General features: G+C 39.1%; 1 protein-coding gene across 4 annotated transcripts; it reads left to right on the top strand.

The window, feature by feature from the left end:
- Positions 1 to 9: 9 nt before the first annotated feature.
- Positions 10 to 27,799, top strand: LOC139945429 (RNA-binding protein 25-like). Of its 4 annotated transcripts, none has more exons than XM_071942787.1 (20): positions 10 to 164; positions 1,239 to 1,373; positions 1,883 to 1,935; positions 2,967 to 3,032; positions 5,900 to 5,950; positions 7,288 to 7,470; positions 8,146 to 8,295; positions 9,009 to 9,068; positions 9,818 to 9,923; positions 10,672 to 10,757; positions 11,725 to 11,811; positions 18,283 to 18,524; positions 19,262 to 19,484; positions 19,740 to 19,903; positions 21,114 to 21,264; positions 21,778 to 21,906; positions 22,589 to 22,742; positions 23,219 to 23,502; positions 24,123 to 24,269; positions 25,806 to 27,799. In XM_071942787.1, the coding sequence occupies exons 2-20, from the start codon at positions 1,274 to 1,276 to the stop codon at positions 25,896 to 25,898; spliced, it is 2,529 nt and encodes an 842-aa protein (XP_071798888.1). In that variant the 5' UTR covers positions 10 to 164; positions 1,239 to 1,273; the 3' UTR covers positions 25,899 to 27,799. The 4 variants fall into 4 exon arrangements, with proteins under 4 accessions (XP_071798888.1, XP_071798881.1, XP_071798904.1 ...); XM_071942780.1 differs by having other exon boundaries at positions 7,285 to 7,470; XM_071942803.1 differs by lacking the exon at positions 5,900 to 5,950.
- Positions 27,800 to 28,000: the final 201 nt, after the last annotated feature.

The following is a 28,000-nucleotide window of genomic DNA, read 5'->3' as shown; positions in this document are numbered from 1 at the left end:
ACAAGAGGGCGCCCTGTTGGAGTGTCGTTAATTTACACACAGCGCCATCTTTGCAATTTCTGTGAACATTCTACCCACGCTTTCCCTTGTCTTTTAACGTTTAAATGGAACGAATTTCACCAACTGCTGAGACGTAAAATGTCACCTTTGTAGCCGTACACAAGGTAAGTTTCATAAGTTATGAATAAATATGTCCTATATCTTTATTATTATCGGGTTTTTACAACTGCACACAGATTGCAAAAGTTACAATAATGTTGAATTGAACCACACACACCGTCCACACAGTGCAGCATGCATGGGCTGCCTGATAATGTATGATGCAGGCAGAGGCACAGTCTTGTGCAGTGTACTTTGTGAGGAAAAGTTTCCGTATGGCGCCACCACTTTTTCATTCGAAATAAAATAATATAGTATCTAATTTACCTGATTGATATATCCCTTTTTGTAAAAATGAGTGAAAAAGTGGTGGCGCCATACGGAAAGTTATCCCTTTGTGAACTTTGGATATACATGTAACTTTCCGTATCACGCTACCACATTTTCACTTATTTAACAAAAAGGGATACTCTCGTTTAGATGTGTTACTATACTATTTTGTGTTTAGTATTTCATTTCGAATTAAAAAGTGGTGTCGTGAGTAAAGAAACCTTTCCGTAAACAATGATTTACAATACAATGCCAAAAAATGTAATTAAAGAACTAAAAAGACACATGCTTCCCGTTTTATTGGTGCCGGACATTTTGAAACTCGGGGGTAGTGTTTCATGGACAACTTGCTTGGTGAGTTTTGCAAGAGTGGACTTTAATCTAGGTAGGTGCAGCCATTGTTTTTTTTACCACTTGAATTAAAGTTGATTTATCTGTATTCTCATGTGTGTTTATTTTTCACCTGAGAGTTTGGTGTATGTCACTATACTATTTGTTTCTGTTTTTCATTGTAAGACTTGGACAGAGATTTAACTTGGTATTTTGATACAAAATGTTGCAATTTTTGTGCATGGAAATTAGAAATTGACCTTCAATGATTGTCATGCAACGAATGATTTTTTTTTATATAAGCGTGAGGTTTTTTTAAAAAAGTCTGTCAAAAATTTTGTAAAAATGAGCTGCTGATATTGAGTTTTAGGGAACTTTGAAGTTTGTGATCATTTTTCATAAAAACCTTTGCTAAAGCAACAAAGAAAATAAAGTTGAAAAATTGATTTATGTCGATAGAAATAATTGATTTCTTGCAGGTTTAATTGACAAAACTTGAAAGTGCATCGTCAGTATGTCGTACCCACCACCAGGCAATCCCTTCATGCCGAGGCCAGGAATGCCCCGTGGCGTCAACCAAAATCAATTCCAACAGTTTGGAGGCATGCAGCCTGGTAAGCAAAGGACTCCCAAAAGTCTAATTCATTGTAATCTGTTTTACTTTATGTTGCTTGCTTGTGTAAAACTGTGTGAGAAACGGCTCTCTCTGAAGTAACGTAGTTTTCAAGAAAGAAGTAATTTTCCACGAATTTGATTTTGAGACCTCAGATTTAAAGTTTGAGGTCTCGAAATCAAGCAACTGAAAGCACACAATTTCATGTGACAAGGGTGTTTTTGCTTTCATTATTAACTCGCAACTTCGACGTCCGATTGAGCTCAAAACACATACAATTGTTATTTTGTGCATATGTTGAGATATACCAAGTGAATTGTCTTTGACAATTACTAATAGTGTCTTTAAAAGTCCACTATAAAAGCCTACCTAAACTGTGGTCAGCTCTTGTACTCTTGTACTGAAAATGTTGACAATTTATTTTGTGTTTCTTACATGTATGCATTTTTGCTTCATTAAATGTACACGTTAGTAGGTTAAATTGAAACATATAATTTGTTTTTCTTGTAGGAATGGCAATGAATATGCAGATGGGCCTCTTGCCACAGCCCCCAATCTCTAAGGTAAGTCTCACCTGGATTTATGATGCTGTAACGACTCGGGGTCACTCGGGGTTATTGTTTGGAAAATATTTTTTTTACCTTCCCGCGGTATTATTTTTTAGAACCTTTTGGAGCGTCTGAATCACTTTCCTTTGAAAATACCATTACTATAATGAAATTCTGACTTGACAAAGGAAGGGCAACAAAGGTTTTTATACTAAGCACTGGGAATTGATGTTGTCATGTGAGAAAATAGCAGTAGGTGTTCACCATGATTTGCAGAATACTGGAATCTCAGGAATGCTTATATGAAATGCGCTATATAAGAGTATGTTGTTACTATTATTATCCTTTGGGTTGTTTAAGTGGACGGTTGGAGCAACTATCTACATTGTGTAGCACTACTTTTTTACTTGCACCTTGTACAACACTTGGCTCCGCACATAAGCAGCTATCCTTGGCGTTTAAATCCTGACTGAAGGACTATGCTAAGTACCGAAGTAGAAGTATGATCAAAGTCTAGATTTCTATTTGAAAACAAAGTGGAGAGTCTGCAAACGTGAAGGATTTATTACCCGTAAATATGTAGGCATGCAACTCTTCTGCGTTTCCGCGGAATTCCGCGTTTTTGTTTTATTTTAAACGTGGAAAAAAACGAAAGAAAAAAAACGAAAAAAAAACAAACGTTTTTTATTTTTTTTATTCTGATTTTTTTTTTATAGCCTAATATATGCCTGGCAACAACAGTGTACAACTACAATAATGTAAAATAAGCCTAGTACATGCTAGCAATGCACCTAAGAAGAGCATAATAAACCTGAACATTTTCTAGGGTGCCATTGTGGGTATCATGTCCCGTGGCGTTTCAGCTACCTCGCTCCGCACTTGCGTTGTGCCCTTGAAATTTTTCCTTTTTTTTTTTTCAACGGGCAGTTGCATGCCTGAAATATGAGCCCTGCTTCATCTCCTCATCAAGAGGAAACTGTTTTCAAACTGTCAGGATTTTGTTTTAATCATACGCTCGAAACAATTTTCTTTGATTGTACCAACAGATGCAGATGCATCCGGGCATGAGACCCAACATGCAAAGACCTCCAATGGCAGGACACAGATTCCAGGTAGGTGACAACATTTGATGTTCAAAGCTGTGACTAGTCTCCTGCTTATATTTGCTTAGCAGAAAGGTGCTAAGCATAATTCTCTGCTTAAGCAGTGGAATTGGGTCCAGTCCATGTGACAGGCTGGAATACTTATACGATCCAATGAGAAAGTTCCTACCTTTCTGCGTTGTGAGACGCTTCCTGAAACAGTTTGAATGACCTGCAACGCTATCATCTAGGCTAGTGGTTGTATGGTGGACTTGTCAAAGTTTATATAACTTTTTCCCAAGTGTGACCATAAAGTCATCAGTCTTCATTCAAAGTGTCATCTATGTGTTTGACCAGGGCCCAATTTCATTGCGCTGCTTAACGGTAAGCAAATTTTGTGTGCTTACTGTAGCAGAACAACTTGCTTAAGCATTTTCATTTAATTTCATTTATTAATTTCACAGGCAAAAATTCAAGCACAGACAATAAGAACAGTAAGAAAACAAAAACAAGAACATACAATACAATAACAAAAAAAGCAGCACCCCTGAAGGATTTTAAAAAAGTAAACTAAATTACTATCGAGTTAATCTCCTGATGCCACAATTTACGAAGAGACAAAAAGGGACATTACAGATGGACATTATTAAAACATGGCATACAGTATACCAATATAGAACTATACAAGCAGTTAAAACTATAAAAGCATTAATGGGCATTAAAAATACAAAATTGTTAAAGAGAGATTCTAGTTAATTATGCAAAAGGCACTATAAATTTGAGAAATAAAAAACAGCAGCAAGGTATTTGAATGGGCAAGGCAACTAGAAAGTTAAACTGTTTTGGTCAAGGGGACCTCCTCGCCAGGGACTAATAAATGATTCCTGAGGGAATTTGTGAAGGAGGATAAACTATGGATTGGATAATTGTATCTTTAATGCAGGCCGGTAGTTCGTCCCATAATCTAGGGAATCTGTGAAATAGAGAATGATGGGCAGCATTGGAACGAGCCCGATGATGGACAAATTTAACAGATTCGATATGTCTACAATTAATGGGAATTAGAGTGTCCACGTCAATGTCAAATTTGTTATATAAACATTTAATAACAAACGTAATTGAAAGGAAATGAACCCTGTTGATTAAAAGAGGCAGACCCAGCTTGACACACATTTAGTGTATGTCACAGGTGGGCAAGAAAATTTGGCAGCCATCTTGTGCGTTCACCATGGACTTGCATTGTGACGTCATTCATTTTTGTGTAGTAAGCACCGGAAGCCTAGCATTCCTTTTCATGTTGCTGTTAGCAGCACTATGAAATGGAAATCAAACAGTGAGCACAACATAAGCAGCTCTTTGAAAAATTGGGCCCAGGCCAACAGAGCTAGTTGACCAAAGGCACAAAGTTGAAAACAATTTAATAGACCTAATCATTGTGTGCTGGTGGCTGCTCTTATTTACTGCAAACCTTACCAAGTGCTGTTTAGTTGTGTTTCCCCCCTTCACCCACTGGCACCTGTGTTTCTCATTTCATTTAGTAGACCTAACTTCAGCAAGCATGCTCCATTCTTACATGCGTGGTTTTTTTTTAATAACAAATTTTCTTTGTAATATAGTTCAACCGCAAACAGTGAAACTAAAGAGTGGACTGGGAAGTACCCTAAGGTAACAGAGACGCCAGTCTCTGTTGCCCTGGTCATTGGCCTTGGTGTCCCTTTAATAGTTGGCTATAGATTTTAATTTTTTTCCAATTTACCCTTTGCACGAAAACGGCATTATGCCCATAAAAAAATTCCGGGCCTGGAAAACTGAATCAATGTTTATGTTTTACCCCCCTCCCAAAGTGTTTTGGCTAGAGACCCTCCCATACCCTCTGAGAACCCCAAATATTTGGAATTTGTAAGAATGCCCTGCCTGTTCCAATGCAAAAGACATCACAGTTTAAAACACCGCCTCACTGAGGTCAAAGTGGCGCATAACTTTGTCTGCATCTCTATTTTTTAACCTCAGCGATGGTTGAATATGCAAGGGGTTTTATGAGATTTTGGAAGATTAGAACCATTAGAGTTGATGAAACGGTCTTTTACTCTCCTTGCAAACAACTTTATTTGTTAAGCATGGACTGTAGATACTCACTTTCAAAATCTAAGTGCCCTACAAGTTTCTAAATTGACAAGAGTCTGCTAGCACCAGGCTAAACAATTTGCCATCGGAAAACACTCTAGCAGCAAGATTTTTGGTAGTATAAGGGGCTAGTTGAAAAAAAAAAACATTAAAAATCAACGCAATAAATTTGATCCAAACTCGATCTTGTCAGTACCTAGTTGCATACAGACAGCACACTAGCTGTGAAAAAATAGCAATCATATTGTTTTAAAGATAAAACCTATATAAGCAATTAGTTAGAAATTGAATGTGAAAAACCTGGCATTTAGAATGAAATGAATTAATTCTTATTGCGGGGCGAATTTCCAAGACTATTTGCAATTGGGGAAGTCCCACACACCGGGGTTAACCCCTACATTTTAACAATAAGCGTTCTGTATTCTTTTACATGCAATATCAATCATAGTACACGAAAGCTACAGCGTAATGTCCCACCTGAAGGACAATCATGATAGTAAACTGCTTGCAAAGGCCACAATTGCCTTTACCGGAACTCAAGCCTACATTCTACTGATCAGAAACACCAGAGTTTGCATCCGATGCTTTAAAACGCTTGATGCAGGTTACTCAATTCTGTGGGATACATTGAAGAATCCTGTTAATTTTGAGCCCTGCACCCCCAACTCCCTTTCCCCTCACATTCAACCCTTTTGATAAAAACCCTCCTGTAAGTCCTTGTGTTAAACATTGTATGAATGGTTGTTTGTGATTCCGCTATGTGTCATTCACAGGGCTTTATGCAACCCAACCCACGCCAAGGCTTCAATCCGAACGACATGACAGTGAGTTTAGGGAAATCCAAACCCCTCAAAATGACAACAAAAAAAACCCCAAAAACTCAGCATAACATTTTTACCAGGTCATTGAATTCGTTCAATCTTGTCCCAAGATCGGACAGTTAACACGCCAAACAGAAACTAAAATGACAAGCAGAGAAGTGCAGCTAAAGAAAGATTTGACCACGGGTCTTTTCCAGACACACGCTAGGGCTATGGCTCCAGCAGGTATTTTGCACACTGCTTCAACATCAAATAGTGTCATGGGCCCACTTTCAATCATTTATAAAGCTTTTTACTAGAAGGCAAAATTTGTAACCAAAGCAAAGAAATATGAATCATAGGCAAAAGTGAATTTTCATATCGATAGAGAAGGTTTGACGATGCGTTTGTGCATTCACAATAGACTTGCATCATTGCATCATGCGTCTGCTTTAATACTTGCTTTAATATTTGTTTTGTGTGTCTGGTAAGCCAGCATGCCTCTTGCTTCGCTCGCAGTAAGCAGTGTTTATAAAATAGAAACTGAACTGAGGGTTTTTCCATAAGCAGAAAACAGCTGCTTACAGGCTTGATGAAATTAGCCGCAGGCGTGATGAAATTAGATGCTGCACCTGAATTTCCTTGGATGTGATGAACAACTTACTTTCCCTTTGACTTTCTTTGTGCACTGTATTCTCATGTCTGCTAATGTACTCATAAACTCCATGTGTTTATTACTGTGTGGTTGTAACCCCTGCATGGAACGATTTTAACAAGTTCTTCACTGATCCTAGATAATCAATAATATTTGTTTTGTGGTAACACCATGTGTGTATCTGCTTGCCAGGTTGATTATGTTCTTTTGAGAACTTGTCTTGCTTTATATTCTACTACCGCGGAGTAGATTTTTGGAGCTCGGGAGACTTCTCAGTTCTGAAAAGAACTGTCCTGCATTTTAACTACTACCTGGGTGGAAGGTAGAAAATTGGCTGGAACTACTACTTTAGCTTTAGTGGGTCAAGGGGACTTGTTGTTATAAACTTCACCACCGCGGAATGAGTTGTTAATTGGTCTCAACGTTTCGACTAGCTTGCTCATCATCAAGAGAATAGTAATAGTAGAATATAAAAGCAAGGCAAGTTCTCAAAAGAGCATAATCAACCTGGCAAGTAGATACACACATGGTGTTACCACGAACCAAAATATGTGTTGATACCTCACCATGCAATGTCTCAAATCCCATGTGGTAATTCATTTTCTGAAGTTTTTTGTTATCTTTCAAGTGAGCCAATAACCCATGTTATTGCTCCGGGAGTAATGTTTAATCTTGTAATTACTAAATTTTCCTTAAACAACAGCAGCAACAGCAGCAGCAGCAGCAACAACAACCACAGCAGCAGCAGCAGCAGCAGCAGCAGCAGCAGCAGGATGATTCGACACCTGGGGGTGACCCTGAGGCCAACGGCGACAAACCTAAAACAACTGTGTTTGTTGGGAACATTTCAGACAGGGCTCCAGATGCTCTCATCCGTTCCATGCTTTCGGTGAGTTCTAAGCTTTCTTTTATTACAATCTTTGGGTAAAAATACCTTGTGTTGATGAGAGACCATCCCATATCCTCAAAAATACTCAAAAATAATCAAAAATCTAAATGTAGTCCCACATACCTTGCAGGAAAACTTCTGTATGTTAAAACACCTTGAGCGTCACTGACGGATATGCGCACTTTATAAGAAGCAACTTTTATTATTACTTCACTCTATCAAATTAAACAGTGTCATATCTCATGGTGGCTGGCGGGTAATTCTGGGTGGGGGAGCTCTGGCCCATATGAAGGGAAGGACAAAAAGTAGCGAGTGTATTTTAGAAGAGCTGGCCATAATTATTTCATCTACAACTTATATAGTCTGCTAGCGTGGGAGCGGGAAACCCCATCAGTGACTGCCGTTGGGCTCTGCAGAATTCTGGCCTCCTATGAAGGGAAGGACAAAAAGCGTCAAAACAAGGGAACAAAGGCAGTCTTGTGCAGGGGCTTTGAATGGGCAAACCCAGGAGTTTAAGTTTTAGTATATTTAGTTTCCAAGGTGTTTCCAAAAGCAGATTCACCCTCATTCAAAACCCATAATCCATTTTATACTTACTAATATAGGAATTCAAATTAAAGAACATGGACTTGTCAGAAACAGTAAACGTCTTAAACATTCTCCCTTTTTCCCCAGAAATGCGGCTCCTTTTCAAGTTGGAAGAGAGTTCAGGGTGCGTCTGGCAAGCTGCAGGCTTTTGGGTTCTGTGAGTATGTAGCACCTGAGGCTAGCCTTAGAGCCATCAGACTGTTACACGACTTGGAATTAGGAGACAAGAAATTACTGGTGAGTAGCTTTGATTATTTGTTTAGACTTACTTCCCAGCAAGGGCATGCCCGATACTTCACCTCCATGCCCCCTGGCCTCGGTGCCCTTGAAATGTTCCCGTAGAAATTTACAAGTATTCTCATAGGGTGCCCTTTACCAAGAAGAAAATGCCTTGGTGCCCGTGCCCTTTTAAAAACGAAGCATACAGGCCTGCAAGGGGACCTGGCAAACTCCCACAATGGGGATATAAACACCAAGCTGGCAACAGCCAATCTCTCTCGTACAAACATTGGTTTAAATTCTTTGATTAGGAATTGCACAACTCAATCAAGTGTGATTCGGCAACTAGACGACAACACATGTTGTAGTCATTGTGAAGTCACAACCTTGTGATTGGGAGTCCTTTAGTATAACCACTTGACCACATGACTGATGGTCTGCCAACTGAGGCACCTAGGCCGTGTTGGCGGTGCAGTCTCCCCATTTTGTTTAGCAAATACATAAAAAAGATACTTCACAAAGTTGTATGTCGGACCATTCGATGCCTGTGGGGAACAAGTCGTACCCAGTTGACTTTTGGATTTTTCTGTTTTGAAAAAAAATAAAAACCCAAAAGATTACAAATCATCAAGATCATCTCGAAGGATCCAAGATGACCAGTTAACTATTAAGGAGAAGTGAATATAAACTTGTATATGTGTTTTTCCCACCCCCCCTTTTTTCATGCTCAGGTAAAAGTAGACGCTAAAACACGAGTGTTACTGGACGAGTATCTAGCAGACAAAGGACAGGTAACTTAGGAACTCTTGAAAAGTTGTTTTAATCTGAATTAAATTTTGGTTTTGGAGGCCATTAGCCTTTTTGAGGTATGGTGGACACTATAGGAGTGCACTGGTTAGTTTGGGTGTATACAAAAGAAATAGAACCTGGAGAATGCTGAGTGTCTCATTGTGCGTGCGGTTTTGTTGTGAGACCATTTTTATGGACACACATACGCCATTTTTGTTACGCAAAATATTTTGCCATACAATTTTGCCATACAATGACATCATTATTGACCAATGAACACACTAGAACGTTCTATGTGCGCTGACATCTTGCCATTTTGCCATACGCGCGTCTCACGCGATGATCATTTTGCCATACGCGCATGTTGAGCGGTATCGATACGCTTCGTCCACAGACGACACAGAGGGTGGCCGAGCTCAGCGTTCTCCGGGTTCTATTTCTATGGTGTATACAGACAAATTTACCCAAACCAAGTGTCCACTATACCTCAAAATGTCCTATGGTGTAATAATGTTTGAAGCGCAATGATTATTCTTTTGGAATTGCGCTATTTAAGAGGCGGTATTATATTTGTTTTTAGTATTATAATTGACTGTTTATCATTGCCTCAGCTTTAACACCATGGTAGTGGCCTTTTCCGCACAAAACTCAGGCACCTTTAAGAGCCAAACTTGGTACTACACTGTAGGTACGAATGTATTGTTCCATTTGAAGTTATTGGATTTTATTTTTTCTTTCTTCTTTTATGAAGAGCTCTGAGGATCTTGATGACGAGACCCAAGGTGAAGACTCCAATGTCAAAGGTCAAGTTGATCGACTCATCATTGACTACAAACATGCACTCACCAAGCCACAAGGTATGCTTTAAAAACCCTCAGAGTACAACATTCTTTTTATAACAGTTGTGAGAAAACCCAACAAAATTTAACATTGATCTTTTGTTGGTCAAAGATCATGTCCCATAAATTATGATCTCCCTTAACTCTTAAATTTGTGTTTTTTAAAGGCAGTGGACACTATTGGTTATTACTCAAAATAATTATTAGCATAAAACTTTTCTTGGTAACGAGTAATGGGGAGAGGTTGATAGTATAAAACAATTGTGAGGAACGGCTCCCTCTAAAGTAATGAAGTTTTCGAGAATGAAGTATTTTTCCACGAATTTGATTTCAAGACCTCAGATTTAGAATTTGGGGTCTCGAAATCAAGCATCTGAAAGCGCACAACTTCGTGTGACAAGGGTGTTTTTTCTTTCATTATTATCTCGCAACTTCGACGACCGATTGAGCTCAAATTTTCACAGGTTTGTTATTTTATGCATATGTTGAGATACACCAACTGTGAAGGCCAGTCTTTGACAATTACCAATAGTGTCCACCGCTTTAAGTGTAAATGTTGATCCCAGATTCAGACTTTTTTGTCAGTAGTGACTCTCACCCCTGGTGTACTTATCATCAACATCAACGTTGTTTGGTTGTGGGGTTATTGGCTCTGTGCTAACACATGTAATATGACATGTCTAAGGTCCAGTGTTTCATTTGGAGTAGTATTTGTTGGTACCACTGAGACTATTAATAATTGAGTAAAATCTGTTCGTTGTTTTAGATGAATCGTCCCAGTCACAGCAGCAGCAGTCGCGAAGAGACACCGATCAAAGGGACTCAAAGGAACCCAAGAAGACTAGTAAGAAGGTACGGTAATAAAATTGGAGATCTGGCCACAATTTCATAAAGCTGCTTGAACAGAAAATGTTGCTCAACAGTTCTCAACTAAGCAGAAAAGAGCAAAGTATAAGTCACAAATCGTATATGTGACATTGTGGTTCAGCTGGTAACTTAATTCTGGTAAGCTTGAATTTGTTATGCTCAGCTACTTTTTGTGCTTAAAGGCAGCTCTATGAAACTGGGCTCTACATCAAGAGGCAGACAAATTTGCTTACAAATTTTGTGCTGATCAAGATCCAGCAGGATTCCGATGCAGCAATGGTGCATGTGACATGGTATTGCAAAAAAGGAGCTAAAATCTAAGCACAATAAAATGTTGCTTACCAGAATAAGGACAAACTACCATGTCACATATACACTTTGTGACTGGCTGACTTGTATCCTGCTCATTTCTTTATGCAATATTTTCTGCTGATGCAGCTCTATGAAATTGAGTGTGAAGCGTTAGACTGCCCGGCCTTAAAGGCAGTGGACACTATTGGTAATTGTCAAAGACTAGCCTTCACAGTTGGTGTATCTCAACATATGCATAAAATAACAAACCTGTGAAAATTTGAGCTCAATCGGTCATCAAAGTTGCGAGATAATAATGAAAGAAGAAAACACCCTTGTCACACGAAGTTGTGTGCGTTTAGATGGTTGATTTCGAGACCTCAAGTTCTAAACTTGAGGTCACGAAATCAAATGTGTGGAAAATTACTTCTTTCTCGAAAACTATGGCACTTCAGAGGGAGCCGTTTCTCACAATGTTTTATACCACCAACCTCTCCCCATTACTTGTCACCAAGAAAGGTTTTATGCTAATAATTATTTTGAGTAATTACCAATAGTGTCCACTGCCTTTAACCCCCACTGCATTCTCTCGGTCTGGTCTATGTGTTCCATTTGTACTAATTCTTGAATTTGTTGTCCCCTTTTCCCCCTTGCTTTGTAGGAGAATATTCAGGATCTGAATAACATTGAGGAAGACAAACGTCACATCATCAGCCGTGAGATCGATCGCTTCAGAGATACTTACAAGGTAGGTTCATCTTCCCACTCTCTTTTCCTCCTCTCAAAAACAATGAACCCTGTCAATTTTATAAACATTTGTACTGAACTCTATTTTTTTCCCTTCTTTTTTCCCTCCCAATTTTAAAATAGAAACCCCCTTTTAAATGATCTATTTGATTCTATGGTGTTGAAAAAGGAAGAAAAAATTATACTGTTAATGTTTTTAAATGTTTTCAGGACTGTCTTTGTATTCATTTTTATAAAACCTCCGCAAATTAAAAATGACCTCAATAATGACATCCTAAGCGTTTTCATTGAGGCCCCACTTCCTCAATTAAAAAAACAAATAAAAAATAAATGGTGTTTTACTTATCACCAGACATTTGAGTGCAAAATAAAGTCAATGTTGACATTTCCTTTCCCATATCTACCTGACTGGACACAAAATGTAGTGCTTATTACTGCATTACATAAACATTAATGTTTTACTGCCTTGTGAATAAAAACACCCACTCCTTAAAAATTACCAATGGCCCCCACAGCAATTGCCGTGGTGTCCTGTGCTGTTGCTGTGGTGCCCTCTGCAAGGTTCCAATACAAATTTACATTTTCCTCTTGGAAGTGCCCCTTAGCAAAGGAAAATTACAGTGCCCTTGCTGTGGTGCCCTCTGCAAGGTTCCAATACAAATTTACATTTTCCTCTTGGAAGTGCCCCTTAGCAAAGGAAAATTACAGTGCCTTTGCTGTGGTGCCCTCTTCAAGGTTCCAATATAAATTTACATTTTCCTCTTGGAAGTGCCCCTTAGCAAAGGAAAATTACAGTGCCTTTGCTGTGGTGCCCTCTTCAAGGTTCCAATACAAATTTACATTTTCCTCTTGGAAGTGCCCCTTAGCAAAGGAAAATTACAGTGCCTTTGCTGTGGTGCCCTCTTCAAGGTTCCAATACAAATTTACATTTTCCTCTTGGAAGTGCCCCTTAGCAAAGGAAAATTACAGTGCCTTTGCTGTGGTGCCCTCTTCAAGGTTCCAATACAAATTTACATTTTCCTCTTGGAAGTGCCCCTTAGCAAAGGAAAATTGCTGTGCCCTTTTAAGACTGAAATTCGACGCCTGCTGTTCCTGCGTAAGCCCATGTAGCACGTATTGCTGCATTACAAAAAAACTTATTAATTATTTATTACCTTGCAAATAAACATATTTTTGTACCCCAACAAAATGTATACCATTGGAAAGAATATCTCATTTTCTATAATGCGATGTTTCCTATCTCAAATCAGTTTAAAGAAAGACACTAACTCATTGTTCACATGCCAGTTTTCCCGTACGTCATGTATGCAGTTATGATATGTTTTCTACTTAGAGTCTGATTTCTGATTTTCTTGCACTTAGAAAGTTAAGCAAAATGGTTGTTAAACAGCAGGAAAAGTATTTTAAGTTTTCACACAAGCGGGAGTGGAATACTGAAAAATGTAGCGCTTCTGCGTCCCATATCCAATGAGGCTGAAGGCCGAGTTGGAGATGGGACGCAGACGCGCTACGTTTTTCCGTATTTCCACGAGCGCGTGTGTGATAACGTATTTATCTTCAAGCAAACTTGGCGTGTGACATAGAACACATAAGATGCAGGTAGTGATATTAGCCGTGCAATATAGGTTTATATCACCACTCCATTCTGCAATTCTGATGAGAGGATTAGCACGTATTTTTTAAAAGGACCAAATATCATGCTTGTGTAGGTCGGTAGATATGGGTAAAAGTTGATTTCACATTTTCTTTTTACCCAACACGAAATAGAAAAACAAAAAAAATTCAATTCAATTATTTGACTTCTTCCCCCCCCCCCCATAAAGTAACAAGATCCATTGGTTTAGATGGGAAATGTATCATATTTGGCCAGCCTAGTGTGAAGTGTGCCCGGCATATAGTAGACATAAACAATGAGCTGCCATTACAAATAATTTGGATTAAATCCTAAACACTCATAATTCTTTTTTTGATTGGCTGTGTCGTGTTACATTGGTTAAAAACAAGGCCTGCAATCTTTGATCGTGGTTCTAGTATAAGATGGTATTATCCATGATATAGGCAGGAGATAACTGTGGTCTGTGATGAAAATATAATTGTTCATGGTTGTTTTTTAATTTGGGGTCTCAATGTCATAATGTGACTGCAAGGATTCTGAATCATGTCTCAGGTGAGGTAAAGATTCGATTGCGAACTCATTTTGTTTGTAAAAAAATGTTTTCTTGTTACTGCTATTGTTGCAATGTTTACTATTTGTCAAGCTGTCTTCCAGGCATTTCAAACATGAAACATTTCCTGTAATTCTTTAGCCAAATACACTCCCTATTAAATTAAGATTTAAACAATAATTTTGTGAGTAAAGCCTCATCTGGTGAATAATACTTTTGATAATAATTCATTTGGCAAATTTCATTTGGGATGAGCGATTTTTTTGTTTCTTGTAATTATATACAACAACATTTAGCTAGTAGCAAGAGCCACACGTGGCATTCACATTGTTAACGGCCCATTGTAATGTACCCCCACTGTGCATAGAATGCTCTAGAATACCTCGCCATAGAAGCCATACACAGCAGAGTGGCGTTCTTTGCTGTTCATTTTCCGTAGGAACAATCTGCAAGGGCTGGTGAGTATTGCATACAAATAAAAACTAGGCAGTGCCAGTGCACTGCTGGTAATACTAGTGTCGGACTCTGTAAGACTTGACGTTGGTCTTCGTCCACCAAGTAAGTTCTTCTGATTTTTCATTTGTCTGTGTTTGTGACCTAAATATAGCTTCAATGCGTTCTTAGTCTCTGCAGGCTTTATATCCTTTCCTACTCTAATCTGTTTGTTATTTTGCCCTTGGAAAGTTCAGAGAAATACTTATTAATAAGGCCTGAAAAGTTTATTAGAGCCTACACCATGTATACATTTAGGTGAGCCCTTGTACTTCATAAAATGTTCCTACTTTTTTACCTGCGGACCAACTATCATGCCCGTCTCTGCAGTGCAACTTTTATAGTTGAAACTCTTCGTGGGTTGAGTTCCAATAATCAAATTTAAAATGCATTTTGTGCTAATGGCTCGATCCATTGTCTTGTGCACAGTTTCTCCTCAAATTGTGTAAACATGTGCGCAGCAATTTTACCAAGACTTGTTGCGGAGGCCATTGCCTTTGTTGCCCCTGGTCTTAGCCTTGGTGCCCCTTCAGAAGTTTCCTGTAGACTTGAGGGATTTTTCAAAGGCAGTTTGTAAAATAAAAAATGGCCTTGCCGTTTCAAAGATGAAATTGCAGGCCGATGTGCTTGAAGCAGCCTTTTTGTGTAGTTGTCTGTTTTGTTTGTTGTTGAACAGAGCATCTTGACGGTCAATGAGGTACGTAAACCATTAATTCTTTTGTAGCTGTAAGCGTTAACAAACAAGATTTATTATTTTCAGCCGCGTTAACAAGGACTCGTCATAGATCGACCAATGACGGATCGACCGTGCCATATTAGGCCATGAGTCCTAAGGTCTTGTTTGCTTTAAAGAACAAAACAAAAACCTACTTATTACAGAGGAAATCGTTTCAAGATATACCATAAATTTCAGCAAGGATAAAAAGTTGTCTTGTGATTGGTGAGTTTGTGTCCTCAGTCTCTTTTGAATGAGTTTGTCCTATAGGCCTTTACCACAGATCCCTTTGCTTTAACAATTCAAGAAGCATTTTACATGTATTTTTATAGACGATGTGACCTCTGACGTCTTACGAAAACCATAACATGATTCGCGCACATACCGCCGGGCAAAACCTTTGTGTTTTGGCAGCCAGCTAGAAAGTGTATGCAATCTTACCATGACTACGTGTCTTTTTGCCCGGCGAAACATGACGTATACAGTGTTTTGTCAACAGAGGGCGGTTTGAATGTAAACATAGGTCACATCGTCTATAGGGAGACCACCAACGTAGGGCTAGATATGATAGCTCAGTTGGTATAGCGCAGGCATATTAAACCGGAGGTCGTTGGTTCAAATACCAGTCTAGTCAATTTGTCTTCTTTCAACCCTAGGTCATTTTTTAAAGCCATTATACACTTTCGGTAAACAGTATTGTCCAAGTCCCACACTTCGTGTATCACAACTTATATATAAAATAACAATCCTGTGGAAATTTAGGCTCAATCGCACATCGGAGTCGGGAGAAAATAACAGGAAAACCCACTCCGACCTGTTTTCGCGCGTTTCGCCGTGTCATGACATATGTTTACAAATCCGTAATTCTTGTTAACGAGAATTTATATTGTTTTACCGTTTTCTCAAAAAGTAAAGCATTTCATGGACTAATATTTCAAGAGAAGTCTTTCACCATTACCTTCTGTAAACCCTGTAAATTATTTGTAAATCTGTGAACTTTTTTTTTTTTTTCTGTACCGAAAGGGTCCAATGGCTTTAAGAATCATGTTCCCATGTGGTTGATAACTTGATTATGTTTTTTTTTTCACACACTAATATAGAGATTTTAATTGTTTAATCTATATTGTTTTTTTTTTTAAACTGTGGTCTTCTGTTGGTCTTCTGAAATTATCTGATAATAATGCAAGTAAAAATGTGACTGATTTCAACTGTATAAAATGTAAGTGAATTCAAGAAATGTAGAGTTCTTTATATTTGAGCTAACTTGTTAATTTTAAAGCCATTGCTTTGTGAGCTTTCAGACTATCATTTAACAGGGCCCCTTGAGGCCATGCCTTAACCTGTGTTTTTCTAGAACTGATGCCCTTTGTCAAGTTGTGAAATAATGTTGGCATCGTTTGTAGTTAAAGAAGCTCTACATTTTCTGCCAGAAAACAGTCTCATTTATAAATTAATTTCACACTAACAAGAGCTGCCAACTCTGCTGAAAGTAAACAAATCTTTCCCTGTTCTGATGAACATATTTGGAAAGTCTCCCTGATTATGGAAACTATTTCTCTGTGGAATGTTGAATGTTATGAATGTAATTCTAAAAAGCTCCCTGATTGTTGTCCAAAGTCTTACTACTTGCAAGATGCAAATGTTGGCAGCTCTGCAATAAATTTGTCTTTAAAAGTTACAAAAAACATTTTTCCCACAGTCATAAAAGTAGTAGCTATTTTTGTTGATTTACACATTCGTCATTCATTTATCAATCAAGTCAAAGAGTCATCTCAGATGCCATGTTTATGTCAAAGGTCATGGCCCCTGACATGACCTTTGCTGGTTGATGATGTATGGTGTTGGTTTTGATGATTCAGTCAAAATCCCTTCCGAAACGGAGGAAGATGGACACTAGCACCGGCTGCGGTAACCCAATTTTGTAGCTCCAAATTATCCGAGCTGAACATTTCTGAGATGTATCGGCCCTGATCGACGGGCTGCCAGTTTTGCTAGCCTTTGGGACTAGGCTGCAGTTTTTTCCTGTGCACAACGTGAGCAAGCAACCCTGGGTTTGTGAATTGGCAGAGACCTCAGGAAAAGCTGTCTCTCAAAGAGTTTGGTACGGCGAGCCTTTCAGCGCAGAAGGGGAAGTCAAGCTTGTGAGGCATTATGACTTAACAATACCTGTAGTTTTGTGATTGTTTAATGATTTCATGTTGATTTCTTGCATTGTATCAACGACCCCTATGTTTGCAGCATGCTGTGTGATCTGTCCGTGGGACATGTTACATTTTAACTCTAACCCTCAAAACAGAAACTTTAAAAAGCAAATCTGATAAATATATATTATTTATATTGCATTATATACTACATTTCTTTTTTTTTCCCCTGTTCGTTTTTATGAAGGATCCAACAAATGTCACGGTTTGTAACTGGTATTCTGCTGATTGTTTCTTAGCAGAAATCGTTTGAGCAATGTTTTCTGCTGAAGCAGCTCCATGAAATTGAGCCCAGATCTCCTTGGTTCAACTCTGTACTCTTTTTCAATAATGTGCAGTTGTATGCCTGTGTATACACAGAGTTCTGAGCACAAGAATCTGGTGATGAAAGACAAAAATCCACAAGTTATTCTCCCGTTTTTGTAGTCCTATTCACAGAGCACACCGAGTGCTGTAAACGGAGGGGTCTATTGTTGAAGTTTTTGCATGGTTTTGTGTGAAACCATATTTAGTATCAGACAATTTTATTTTTGTGGACTTAAATCCCATTTTGAGTATGATGTGTCATTCAAGGAAGTGTTCTTCCAACAATTTTATGCCCGGCTCAGAAACCAATTTTGAACATATTCAAATTATCATTTGACTTTTTGTATTAATTTCCACTTGGCCAGAATGGGCTTTCCGTTGCGTGGCAAAATATGTGTTCTAAGTCTCAAAACCTAAATTTGAATCTCTTTTTCTATTATTGAATCATTTAATGAAACTTCTGTATTAGTGTACTTTTATACTTTAAAACATTTTTTTTGAAAGAAGTAAAACTATGGAACTAATTTAAGTGAAAACTCAAACAAGACCTAATCCATGGACAACCTTTTCTTGTTTCTTGTGTGTTTCTCCAGGCTGCTGAAGACAGAGAGAAAGAGCGACTGGCAAAGGAGCAGCGTCAGAAAGACCGTGAGTCCAGACGCGATAAGGACAAAGACAGGGTCCGCGACAAGTCCCGCGATAAGTCCAGGGAACGTGATAAGGAGAGGGAGAGAGAGCGCGACAAGGAGCGGGAACGGGAACGAGAGCGACGGGATCGCGACAGGAGGGACGCCCTCAAGGAGAAGGAGAGGGAGGAGAAACGAGATAGGGATCGGTGAGTTGTGAAGAAAACATTTTTGAGGTTTGGCCTGTTTCAAGTTCTGGTGGTTTAGAGTGTGAGTACGAATCCCGGTCATGAGACGTGTGTCCTTGAGCAAGATGCTTTAATAATTGCTTCTCTTCACCGAGGGATATAAATGGGTACCTCCGATGGTAGAGGTTGATATTGTGTAGATAAAGCCTTCGGAGCACCACGGCAGCTCGGGGCTGTATACTCCCAGGGAGCTGAGAAAGATTAAAGGGGTGTTATTGACCCAATGACCAGAGCACTGTAATGTAAGGCGCAGTGAATTCAGGGCTCGAATTTGGGTAAAAAATCCACAAGACCAAAGGGCTTGTTGCTCAAATGTTTTCTATATGACAATATGACATGGTATAAGATTTTTTATCTCATTTTTGTATGGGTACTCGTGTGCATGGGGTACATACTGAATTACTCAATAGAATTGAAAGGTGTTTGTCATAATCAAAGGTCAACATTTGACATTTGAACATAATTTGATTTTGTTTAAGATACTACACATTGAGGTTTGATTATTCAACTGAAAAACACAAGACTGCTGGATTTGTCCAGTCATGAGTTTACTGGCCCGACACCTAACTTACTGGCCTTGGGCCTGTGGTCCAGTGTCAAATCCGAGCCCTGCTGATACGGTTATTGTAAAGTATGCTATATGAGAACAAGTTATTATGATGATGATCATTATTATTATTCCCCATTTTATTATCCAGGAGACAAGAACGAGATAGGGAACGCGAAAAGGAGAGAGACCGGGAAAAGGAGCGCGAGAGGGAGCGCGACAGAGGTCGATCCCGCGAACGAGAGAGTCGGGGAGACCGCGACCGGAGTGACCGCGACCGGGAACACGACAGGGACAGGTTCGATGAAGAGGAGGAGTTCGAGAGAAGAAAGCTGGAGAGGAAGCTTCGAGAGAAGGAAGAAGCCTATCAGAAGGTCAGTTAAGAAATCTTTGATCAATGGGGGATCAGGCCTGGAATTACATGGGGGCCATGGCTTCCGTTGTCCCATGTTTTGGCCTTGGTGGTGTTTCATGTACATGGTTAATCCCACAAAACACTGTCTACGAGCATTTTTTTTGGCTCTACCAATCCTTTATAATCCATTTGAAATTTACCCAGTCACTTCCCCTGTGGTTTTATTTCTTGGTATTTTAACTGTTGGTTACATCTCCTGTTAAAACCTCACCAGAGACTGAAAGCACGCGAAGCGCGTGAACGCAAACGCAGCCGGGAGTACGAGAAGCTGCGAGAGAAACAGGACATGGAAAGGTCCGAGATGGAGAGGGAAGCCAAGAGGTTGCGAGAATTTCTTGAGGACTATGATGATGAGAGAGATGACCCCAAATACTATATGTAAGTCAGAAATTGATTCTTCTTCACTTACAGCCATTGGACCCTTTCGGTACAGAAAAAAAAAAAAAAAAGTTCACAGGTTTACAAATAACTTACAGGGTTTACAGAAGGTAATGGTGAAAGACTTCTCTTGAAATATTATTCCATGAAATGCTTTACTTTTTGAGAAAACAGTAAAACAATATCAGTTCTCGATAGCGAGAATTACGGATTTAATTTAAACACATGTCATGACACAGCGAAACGCACGGATACAAGGGTGGGTTTTCCCGTTATTTTCTCCCGACTCCGATGACCGATTGAGCCTTAATTTTCACAGGTTTGTTATTTGATACAGAAGTTGTGATACACAAAGTGTGGGCCTTGGACAATACTGTTTACCGAAAGGGTCCAATGGCTTTAATACTAATCAATATTGCTGTGTCAGTGCAAAATTGTTGTATCCTAAAACAGCACTTACGTTCTGCGTGAGTTTGAGATCGAGGGAACCTCTGCTGCGACTTGTAATTGTAACTTGTGATTCACAGAGTCTGTAAACACTTTGAATGGGAAACTTTAGACTATCTGCCAATCACCAAGAGAGGGCGCTCTTCACCAGGTAATGTCAACAACTTAGGAATAGGAGAAGCATGAGTGACGGTCACTGACAGCAAATACCTTGTGTTTTGCGTGTTTTTGATTTTGTATTTAGATTTAGCCAAACTGTATTTTGTTTTTCATAACACAATGCCAGCATAAACCAAACTGTTCTGGAACAGGACATACTGGACACGAGTTCCCCAAGGATAACAAGCGGTGTGCATGAGTTTTTGGGAGTGTTTCTTTTAGGGTAATTAGCAAAAATTCAAAAATGCTGACCTACCAAAAATTGAGAAGAAATCTGAAGTTTAGTTGTATGACAATGTATCTGATTTAATTTTCAAGAGGGTGAGAGACTTCTAAATATTTGTTGAGTATTTTTGAATTTTTAGCATTTACCATTGTTTGCTGTAGGAGTTGTGCACCCTTACCTGGTAGGTCTGCTGCCCTCTAGTGGCAGAGCTTTCAAAAAGTCTCCCATTGTAACACATTGGGTGTTTCGGGTCTAGCATAGCTGCCAACTCACTCTTCATGTCTCACATAAGCGCATCACTTCCCCTTTCACTTTAACGCCTCATCGCTTGTAAGACTCAGTCATCACATCTTATTCCTACATTTTTTGTACTTTCAGGGGGAGTGCCTTAGAGAGAAGGCGCAAAGAGAGGGAAAAGGAGATCGATGGCGACAATCGAGACCGGAGACGGGAACGAGAGGAATTGGAAGAAATCAAACGTAAACTTCTGGAGGAGGGACACGACAATGTGGAAGAAGAAATGGAAAAGGTAATGAATTGGACGAGATGTGAAAAGACATCCTTGTGTGTCCTTAAGTTAAAGTGAAGTAGAATACTTTGCTGTAGTTTCTTTCATTTTGAATTGTCTAACAATACAAAAAGGCCTAACATTTCAAAACATGCTTTTCTGGCTTCTGTAAATGCCCCCATATTGGTTTGCACTGTATCCATTACATAACGTTATTTTCATTTCATGTTTATATTTTATTTTTCCAGTTCTTGACTGTCTTTGACTTAAATTATTGTACTTAATTTGTTTTATTGTTTATTGTTGTTCATCAATATGGAAATAAATGTGGATTGAATTGAATTGAAAGCTGAGCCCATTTTTCATCTGTCCTCAAAGGTGGTGGGTTCGAATCCCACCAGAGTATGCCTGTGATTTTTTCACAGAGCCCGGGAAAGCACTGAGTGTACAGTGCTCTTCACACATCGGAGTATTTGGGTTATCCAAATTTATACAAATTTCCATCTGTTCAATTTTGTTTTTTGTTTTGATTAGCTTGAGCAAGAGAGAGAGAAGCACAGGTTACCCCAGCTGGCACTGATTCCAATCAAGGAGGATAAACCCAAACTAGAGCCGACGATGAAGCCATTGGATGGTGCGGAAGAAGCTCACCAAGAACCCATTGTAAGTGTCTGCAGTAATTAGTACACACACTGTAGTCAATACCATGGTAATAGATTGGGATTTTGTATTGGCTGAGACCAATCATGTGATTTGATTCAAAGAATGTACATGGCTATGGGGAACATGAATGATGTACCAAGCTGGGTACATTACATTCGCACTGTATTTTACTAGCTTAAAGGGCATGTTGAGATTTGCTATTTACTAGCCCGTATCAGGTTGTACTAGCAAAGGTCTGCCAGGCTTGTTTTGTAACCCTTTCATGCAGCATTTATTTCAGTAAGAAATTGATCATATGGACACATAATTTCAAATTTGTTTCAAGTTTTTCTAAACGGCAATCCCCCCCCCCCCCAAAAAAAACAGTCTTAATAGCATCCACAATTGAGACTTCTTTCCTGTTCTAAGAAACTCTGTGATCTTTATTTTTTGTTTTACAACTATTCTTTTGAAGGGATTTAAAGCCTTGATCTTCGCTATAGTAAGGGGCACTTCTATGGGGAAAATGTAAGATTGTTTCGGAACCTTGCGAAGGGCACTTCAGCAAAAGCACAGTGCACTACAGCGATTGCTCCGGGTGATGTGGGTTATTTTGAGTCCTGAGATTTATACCGGTCTCAAGCTACCAGTCTGTACGTGAAAGAGTTAAGGGTGAACCATGTTTTTTTTTCTTAATCTACAGGTGCAGCAAGCAGCAGCAATCAGACAAGGTCCCCGCACCCCAGAGTCATCTTCAGATGGTAGCCCTGAACCTCTATCAATGAACTCTGCAGAAGAAGGGGAGTCTCAGAAGGAGCAACACAAGCCCAGGATTAGCTTCGGCGGTCTCAAGCTAGGTCAGTGTCAACTCTTTGAAACCCTCTGGATTAACCCTCCTACTATTGGTGTGTAGAGAGTAGAGCCATAGCCAAATGAGAGTGGTAAACTGCTGAAGCAACCTGGGCCAAATTATGTGCTTACAATCACCATTCTCCGCTTACTTTGCAAACACCAAATTTTTGTGCTAGCTGTGCAAGCCAAGAATGCCTAGTAACATAAAGTAGGCACACACACATGCAAAAGTTTCCTGCTAACTTGTGAAATATGCTGCGTAAGCACGTAATTTCCTGCTTATGTCAGCGCCGATTATTTGTTAACAATAGGTAGAGCCATGAAACTTGGCCAAGCTTTGCTCAATTGTAATAGAACTAAGGCCACTGTTCGAAGAGATAAGATTATCAACCCAAGTAATTTTTTGTCGTGGCTATCTGTAGCTTCAGCATTATCAATTATACGTGGATGAAACATTACTGTTGACTTGACTTTGTTTCAGTGGGGGCCAACGACCCGCAGCTCTCCGCCGCCGCTAAACGCAAAAAGCTGAGTATCGTCGAAGCCTTCAACCAGGACGAGGACCCGACAGACCTCGACAAGAAGAGACGGAAACTCGTCCCTATCGACTACTCGGAGGAAGAGATGAAGGCAGTCGGTCAGTCTCAGGCCATCGCCTCGGCCGCCGAGGAGAAGAGGAAGACCATCAAGAATCTGATTGAGAAGATTCCAACGGCGAAGGAGGAGCTTTTCAGATATAAAGTGGACTGGCCGGTCGTTGATGAGGTGGGTTTCGAGGATTCTTCAGGAAGTCCTCTTTTCAATTCATTTGTTTAGGTTGTGAAGCCAAGGGCCCTCAGAAAAGTGACGTTCTAGCTTAGCCCAATTGAGAGAAGACAATGAAGGAAGTTTTAGTTTTAGATGTGGGAGGGGCGAAGTATTTTCCAGGAAAACCTGTGCAGTTGGTTAAAGACTGAAAACCAAATCCGAGTTTGAAACGGGTTCCTAGAGGTGGAAGGTGAAGAAAGATACCACTTTGCCAGCCCGACCACCCTAGCTAAAGCTACAAGAAACTATTGGTTGACTTATCGTTTTCATGCAATATGCATTATTTGATACCGTTTTTGCAAATATAATGTCAGTGTTTTGTTTTTTTGGTGGGGGGGGGGGGGGTTGCAATAATGATATCTTTCATGTGCAAATTTCTGGATAGTTGGAACCCCTAAAAAGCCGAGTGATCCTGTTCTCTAAGCCCAAGTCAGAAGCTTCATCAAAAGTTGGGAAGGTAGTGCATTCTGACACAGTTTGACAGTTTGAAAGTTAGTGCGTACCCTGAGGAGACAGTGCTTTTAAACGCATCAGTGTATGGGTAAAACCAAAAAACATATATGTTTTACTCCCTGCAGTCATTAATGGAGAGACGAATCAAGCCTTGGATTAATAAGAAGATAGTAGAGTACATCGGTGAGGAGGAGGCGACACTGACGGAATTCATCTGCTCCAAGCTCCTGGCTCACAGCTCAGCAGAGAGCATCTTAAGTGACATCACTATGGTCAGTACCTTCAGATTATTATGTTACAGGCACTTGACACCTTTGGTAGTTGTCAAAGACCAGTATTCTCACTTGGTGTATCCCAACGTATGCATAATATAACAAACCTGTGAAAATATTGATTCAATTGGTCATCGAAGTTGCAAGAGAATAATGAAAGAAAAAACACCCTTGTGGCATTACTTTGTTAAAAGACACATTAGTCAAAAGGCTTCAGCTGAAGTCTTTTATTACTTGAGTGAGAAATCACCTCTTTCGCAAAAACATTGGTATTTCATAGGGAGCCGTTTACCAAGTAAGCTTTAATGCTAAAATTTATTTTGAGTAATAACCAAAAGTGTCCAGCAGTTGGTTTTCACGAAATGCTAGGACTAATCCTATCTCGAGTAAGGACAGGTAACTTGTCCTTAGAGTTAGGACGAGTAACTTGTCCTTATTTAGGATGGGTTCAATGCGTCCTTACGTCTTTGGAGACGGAACTCAACTCGTCCTAACTCCTAAGATTAATCCTAATGTAGGAAGAGTTTGGTGAAAATCGACGGTAGTGCCTTAGACATAAGAAGAAGACATAAGAAAAGTTTAATGATCTTCAAAAGAGGAAATTGCATTGCTCACACAAGTTTTAAAAAACACACCAAATGTGAAAATGAAACAACAGGCAGATACAAAAATAGCATAAGATACACGCACACTGAATTAAGAATAACAAACATATATACGCCGACAGGCCATATGTCTATACAACAATATAAAAATGTAGAGAATAATTTACGTTAAAAATATGCAAAAATTGTGATCCAGCACTTATCTTTTATACAAAGCGTTAAAAAAAAAAGAAAAAAAAAAAAAGCTTTTGTATTTTTTTTTATGTTGGACTATTAACTACTTTACATTGATTGTTTTAAAACAAAAATTCTGTTTCCACTCACAATGTTATTTTGGGGAACTTTTTGGAGCTTGTTTGTATAGCTTTTGAAATATCATGGTGACAATGACAGGCATGATATTATTCCTACTTTGGTCTGTTTTTCTAATTTCCAAGAACCAAATACCATGCCTTGCCAGACTGGGGTGACTAAATGCAAATGCCCAAAAACCTTGTGTTCTGTGATGATTAGATAAACAACACCATCTTTCGGCTGATTCGCCTTGATTATTAACTTATCCTTTCTGAGAACACAAGGATTTTTTGTTTGTAAAGGTTTATTTAATGTAAAGAAAGCTGTGGATTTCAAGGTCACATGATTCACAGCATGACTGATAAATTATAAATTTGACTCAAAGAGTTTGGTACTATTCTCGTTATTGTGAACTTCTTTCATTTGTAAAAATTTTTTTCTACAAAATCTACAGCTTGTCAGCTTGTAAAGTTTAAATACAGTCAACTTTGATATAAGATCCCTGGGACTTTTTCAAACGTCATTTGAGAAGTAGTCGGATTTGCCGTCAACAACTTGGGCACTACAAGAAATACAAGACTTGGGATAAACATATTTCCAAGACATAATCTTTAAATTTGTACTTTTTCTATCATAGGTTCTTGACGAAGAAGCAGAAGTTTTCGTTGTCAAGATGTGGCGGTTGCTCATCTACGAAGTCGAGGCCAAGAAGCACGGCTTGGTCAAATGACAACCAACCAGCTCCGATTAGTACCTATACAATTAAGCCACAACAAAAATGGCTAACTGGTGGCGACATCGGAGCTATCAATTTTTAACACGTGCGTACAATAGAATTCACAGCCAAGGTTTTGTCGACATGTTGGCTACATTATGGAGGTGACCGCCTTGAACCTTAAACATTGAGAGATTGCTGTACATTTCATACAAGTACATAATGAATTTGAGGCTGGTCACATTATGAAGGTTGGTTGCCACGGCAAGAGGTCGGACTGAGATTTTTATTGGTAAGATACAGTCTCGCAAGAAACTCCTTGAACTTTTAGATAAACCATATAAATTGTTACCTGTAGTGTACAGCCACAATCATGGTACACTTTCTGTTACAAAGACACTGAATGAGCAACAGATAAATACTGAGTAACTCTATGCAGATCTTGTATTCGAAAAAACTCAATCACTTTTTGTTCATCATTGACACAGCGATCGTTGATTGATATATGAATAACAATGTGATAACTGCTACATGAGTGGTTTTCATACTGTTCGTAAAATCAACACAAAATCAATGTGTACCCATTATTGTGGCTGCCCACTGTAGGATAAGAGCACATTGGCTAACAGAGAGTGCAACTCTCACATCACATTTTGGGCCTAATTCATGAAAAAAAAAAGCACATATCATGGTTTTTAAGTCGTAGCTTAGAAGATCTTTCAACAGCCAAAGATTGAAATGTAAAAGTGTTTAATTATGGTTTTCTGAAGACCCCCTCTCCCCCACCACCCGTACTCAAATTTAGGGGGTTAACCCACAAGACTGCCTGGTTTCTTTTGTAAAATGTTTACTTGACCGGAATTTATTTTACAAGGCAAGAATTAATGATAAAAAAAACTGTGAACGCAGTTAAGCACATGTCAAGTTTCTCTATGTGAAGGACTAAGAAGAGTGTTTTTCATGTTAGGTTTCAATAGAACCCTTGCATATAACGCCACGAGACCAAACAGCGCCCTCAGTGAGGTTAATGAAGACCTGATTGAGAGGTGTGCGCGGCGCGTACATGCATGCATGGTTTAACCTTATTGATGGCAGCCAATGCAAGGGGTCTGTGTGAACGCTTCAATGTGCACGCTGTAGTACTTTTATAAACATGCTCTCTTAGTTTTGTGACCTCCACTTTCTATACTACAAGCCCCCTTATACAGTCTCATAAATTTCTTATGAGATTTCCAGGGAACTTTATTGGGCCCTATCATATATTAATCCGTGCAGACTCCAGTGAAAAAGTCATTTCTCAGGAAACAGCCTCCCCCGATGCTTCATGGAGGCCGTTGCCTCACAGCCCTGGTCATTGCCTTGGTGCCCCTTGATATGTCCCATTAGAAATTTACAATTTTTCTCATTAGAAAAACACCCTTGTGCCCTTTCCCATTCAAAAGCAAAGCATCAGGCCTTGCTTTAGCATCTTGGGTGTGCATTTTCCACTGGGAAAGTTGCATCAAGTGTGAAACTAACATATGGCATCTTTGCATGAATTTTCTGATGTACTACTTTTCGGGCATTGACTCGGGAGTCTGTAAAGGGATTTAAATGGCTGCAGAATGTCCTTCTCGTACTGTTTCAGGAATGTGGTCCACTGCTTTGTGTTTTAAAAACTAAAAATCATTCCTTACATTTTACAAAATAGCAGTTGGTCAAAGACAATCTAATACGGCTGCATTTGGTATTATAAATGCTTTTAACATTCTTGTTTGTCTTTTAGTCAATTATTATAAAACTGTAATTCCGGGAAAGGGATTTCTGAATTAAAATAGTGTGTTTTTCTCCTCGCCCTCACAATGTAAAGTTTAGTTAAGGTAGGGTTTCTGAATAAATTACCAAATGTATAAAATCTTGGATAAATTCGGCCTTTTTGTGTGAGTTCTTACGGTTATTTTATTGTTTTTTAATGTTATTGTAGGTTTTCACGGAAAAACAACCCCCAAAAACATTTTTTCATGAAATAATTGTTATTTCGATTTTTTTTATATTATTATTATTTTTTTTGGGGGGGGGGGTAGGGGTAAGCCGTCAGCGATTCACACAATGAGTTGATGAGACAAATGATTAGAAAA

This window comes from Asterias amurensis, chromosome 1, assembly GCF_032118995.1.
Source record: "Asterias amurensis chromosome 1, ASM3211899v1".
NCBI lineage: Eukaryota > Metazoa > Echinodermata > Asteroidea > Forcipulatida > Asteriidae > Asterias > Asterias amurensis.
This window is presented reverse-complemented; position numbering and strand designations above follow the sequence as displayed.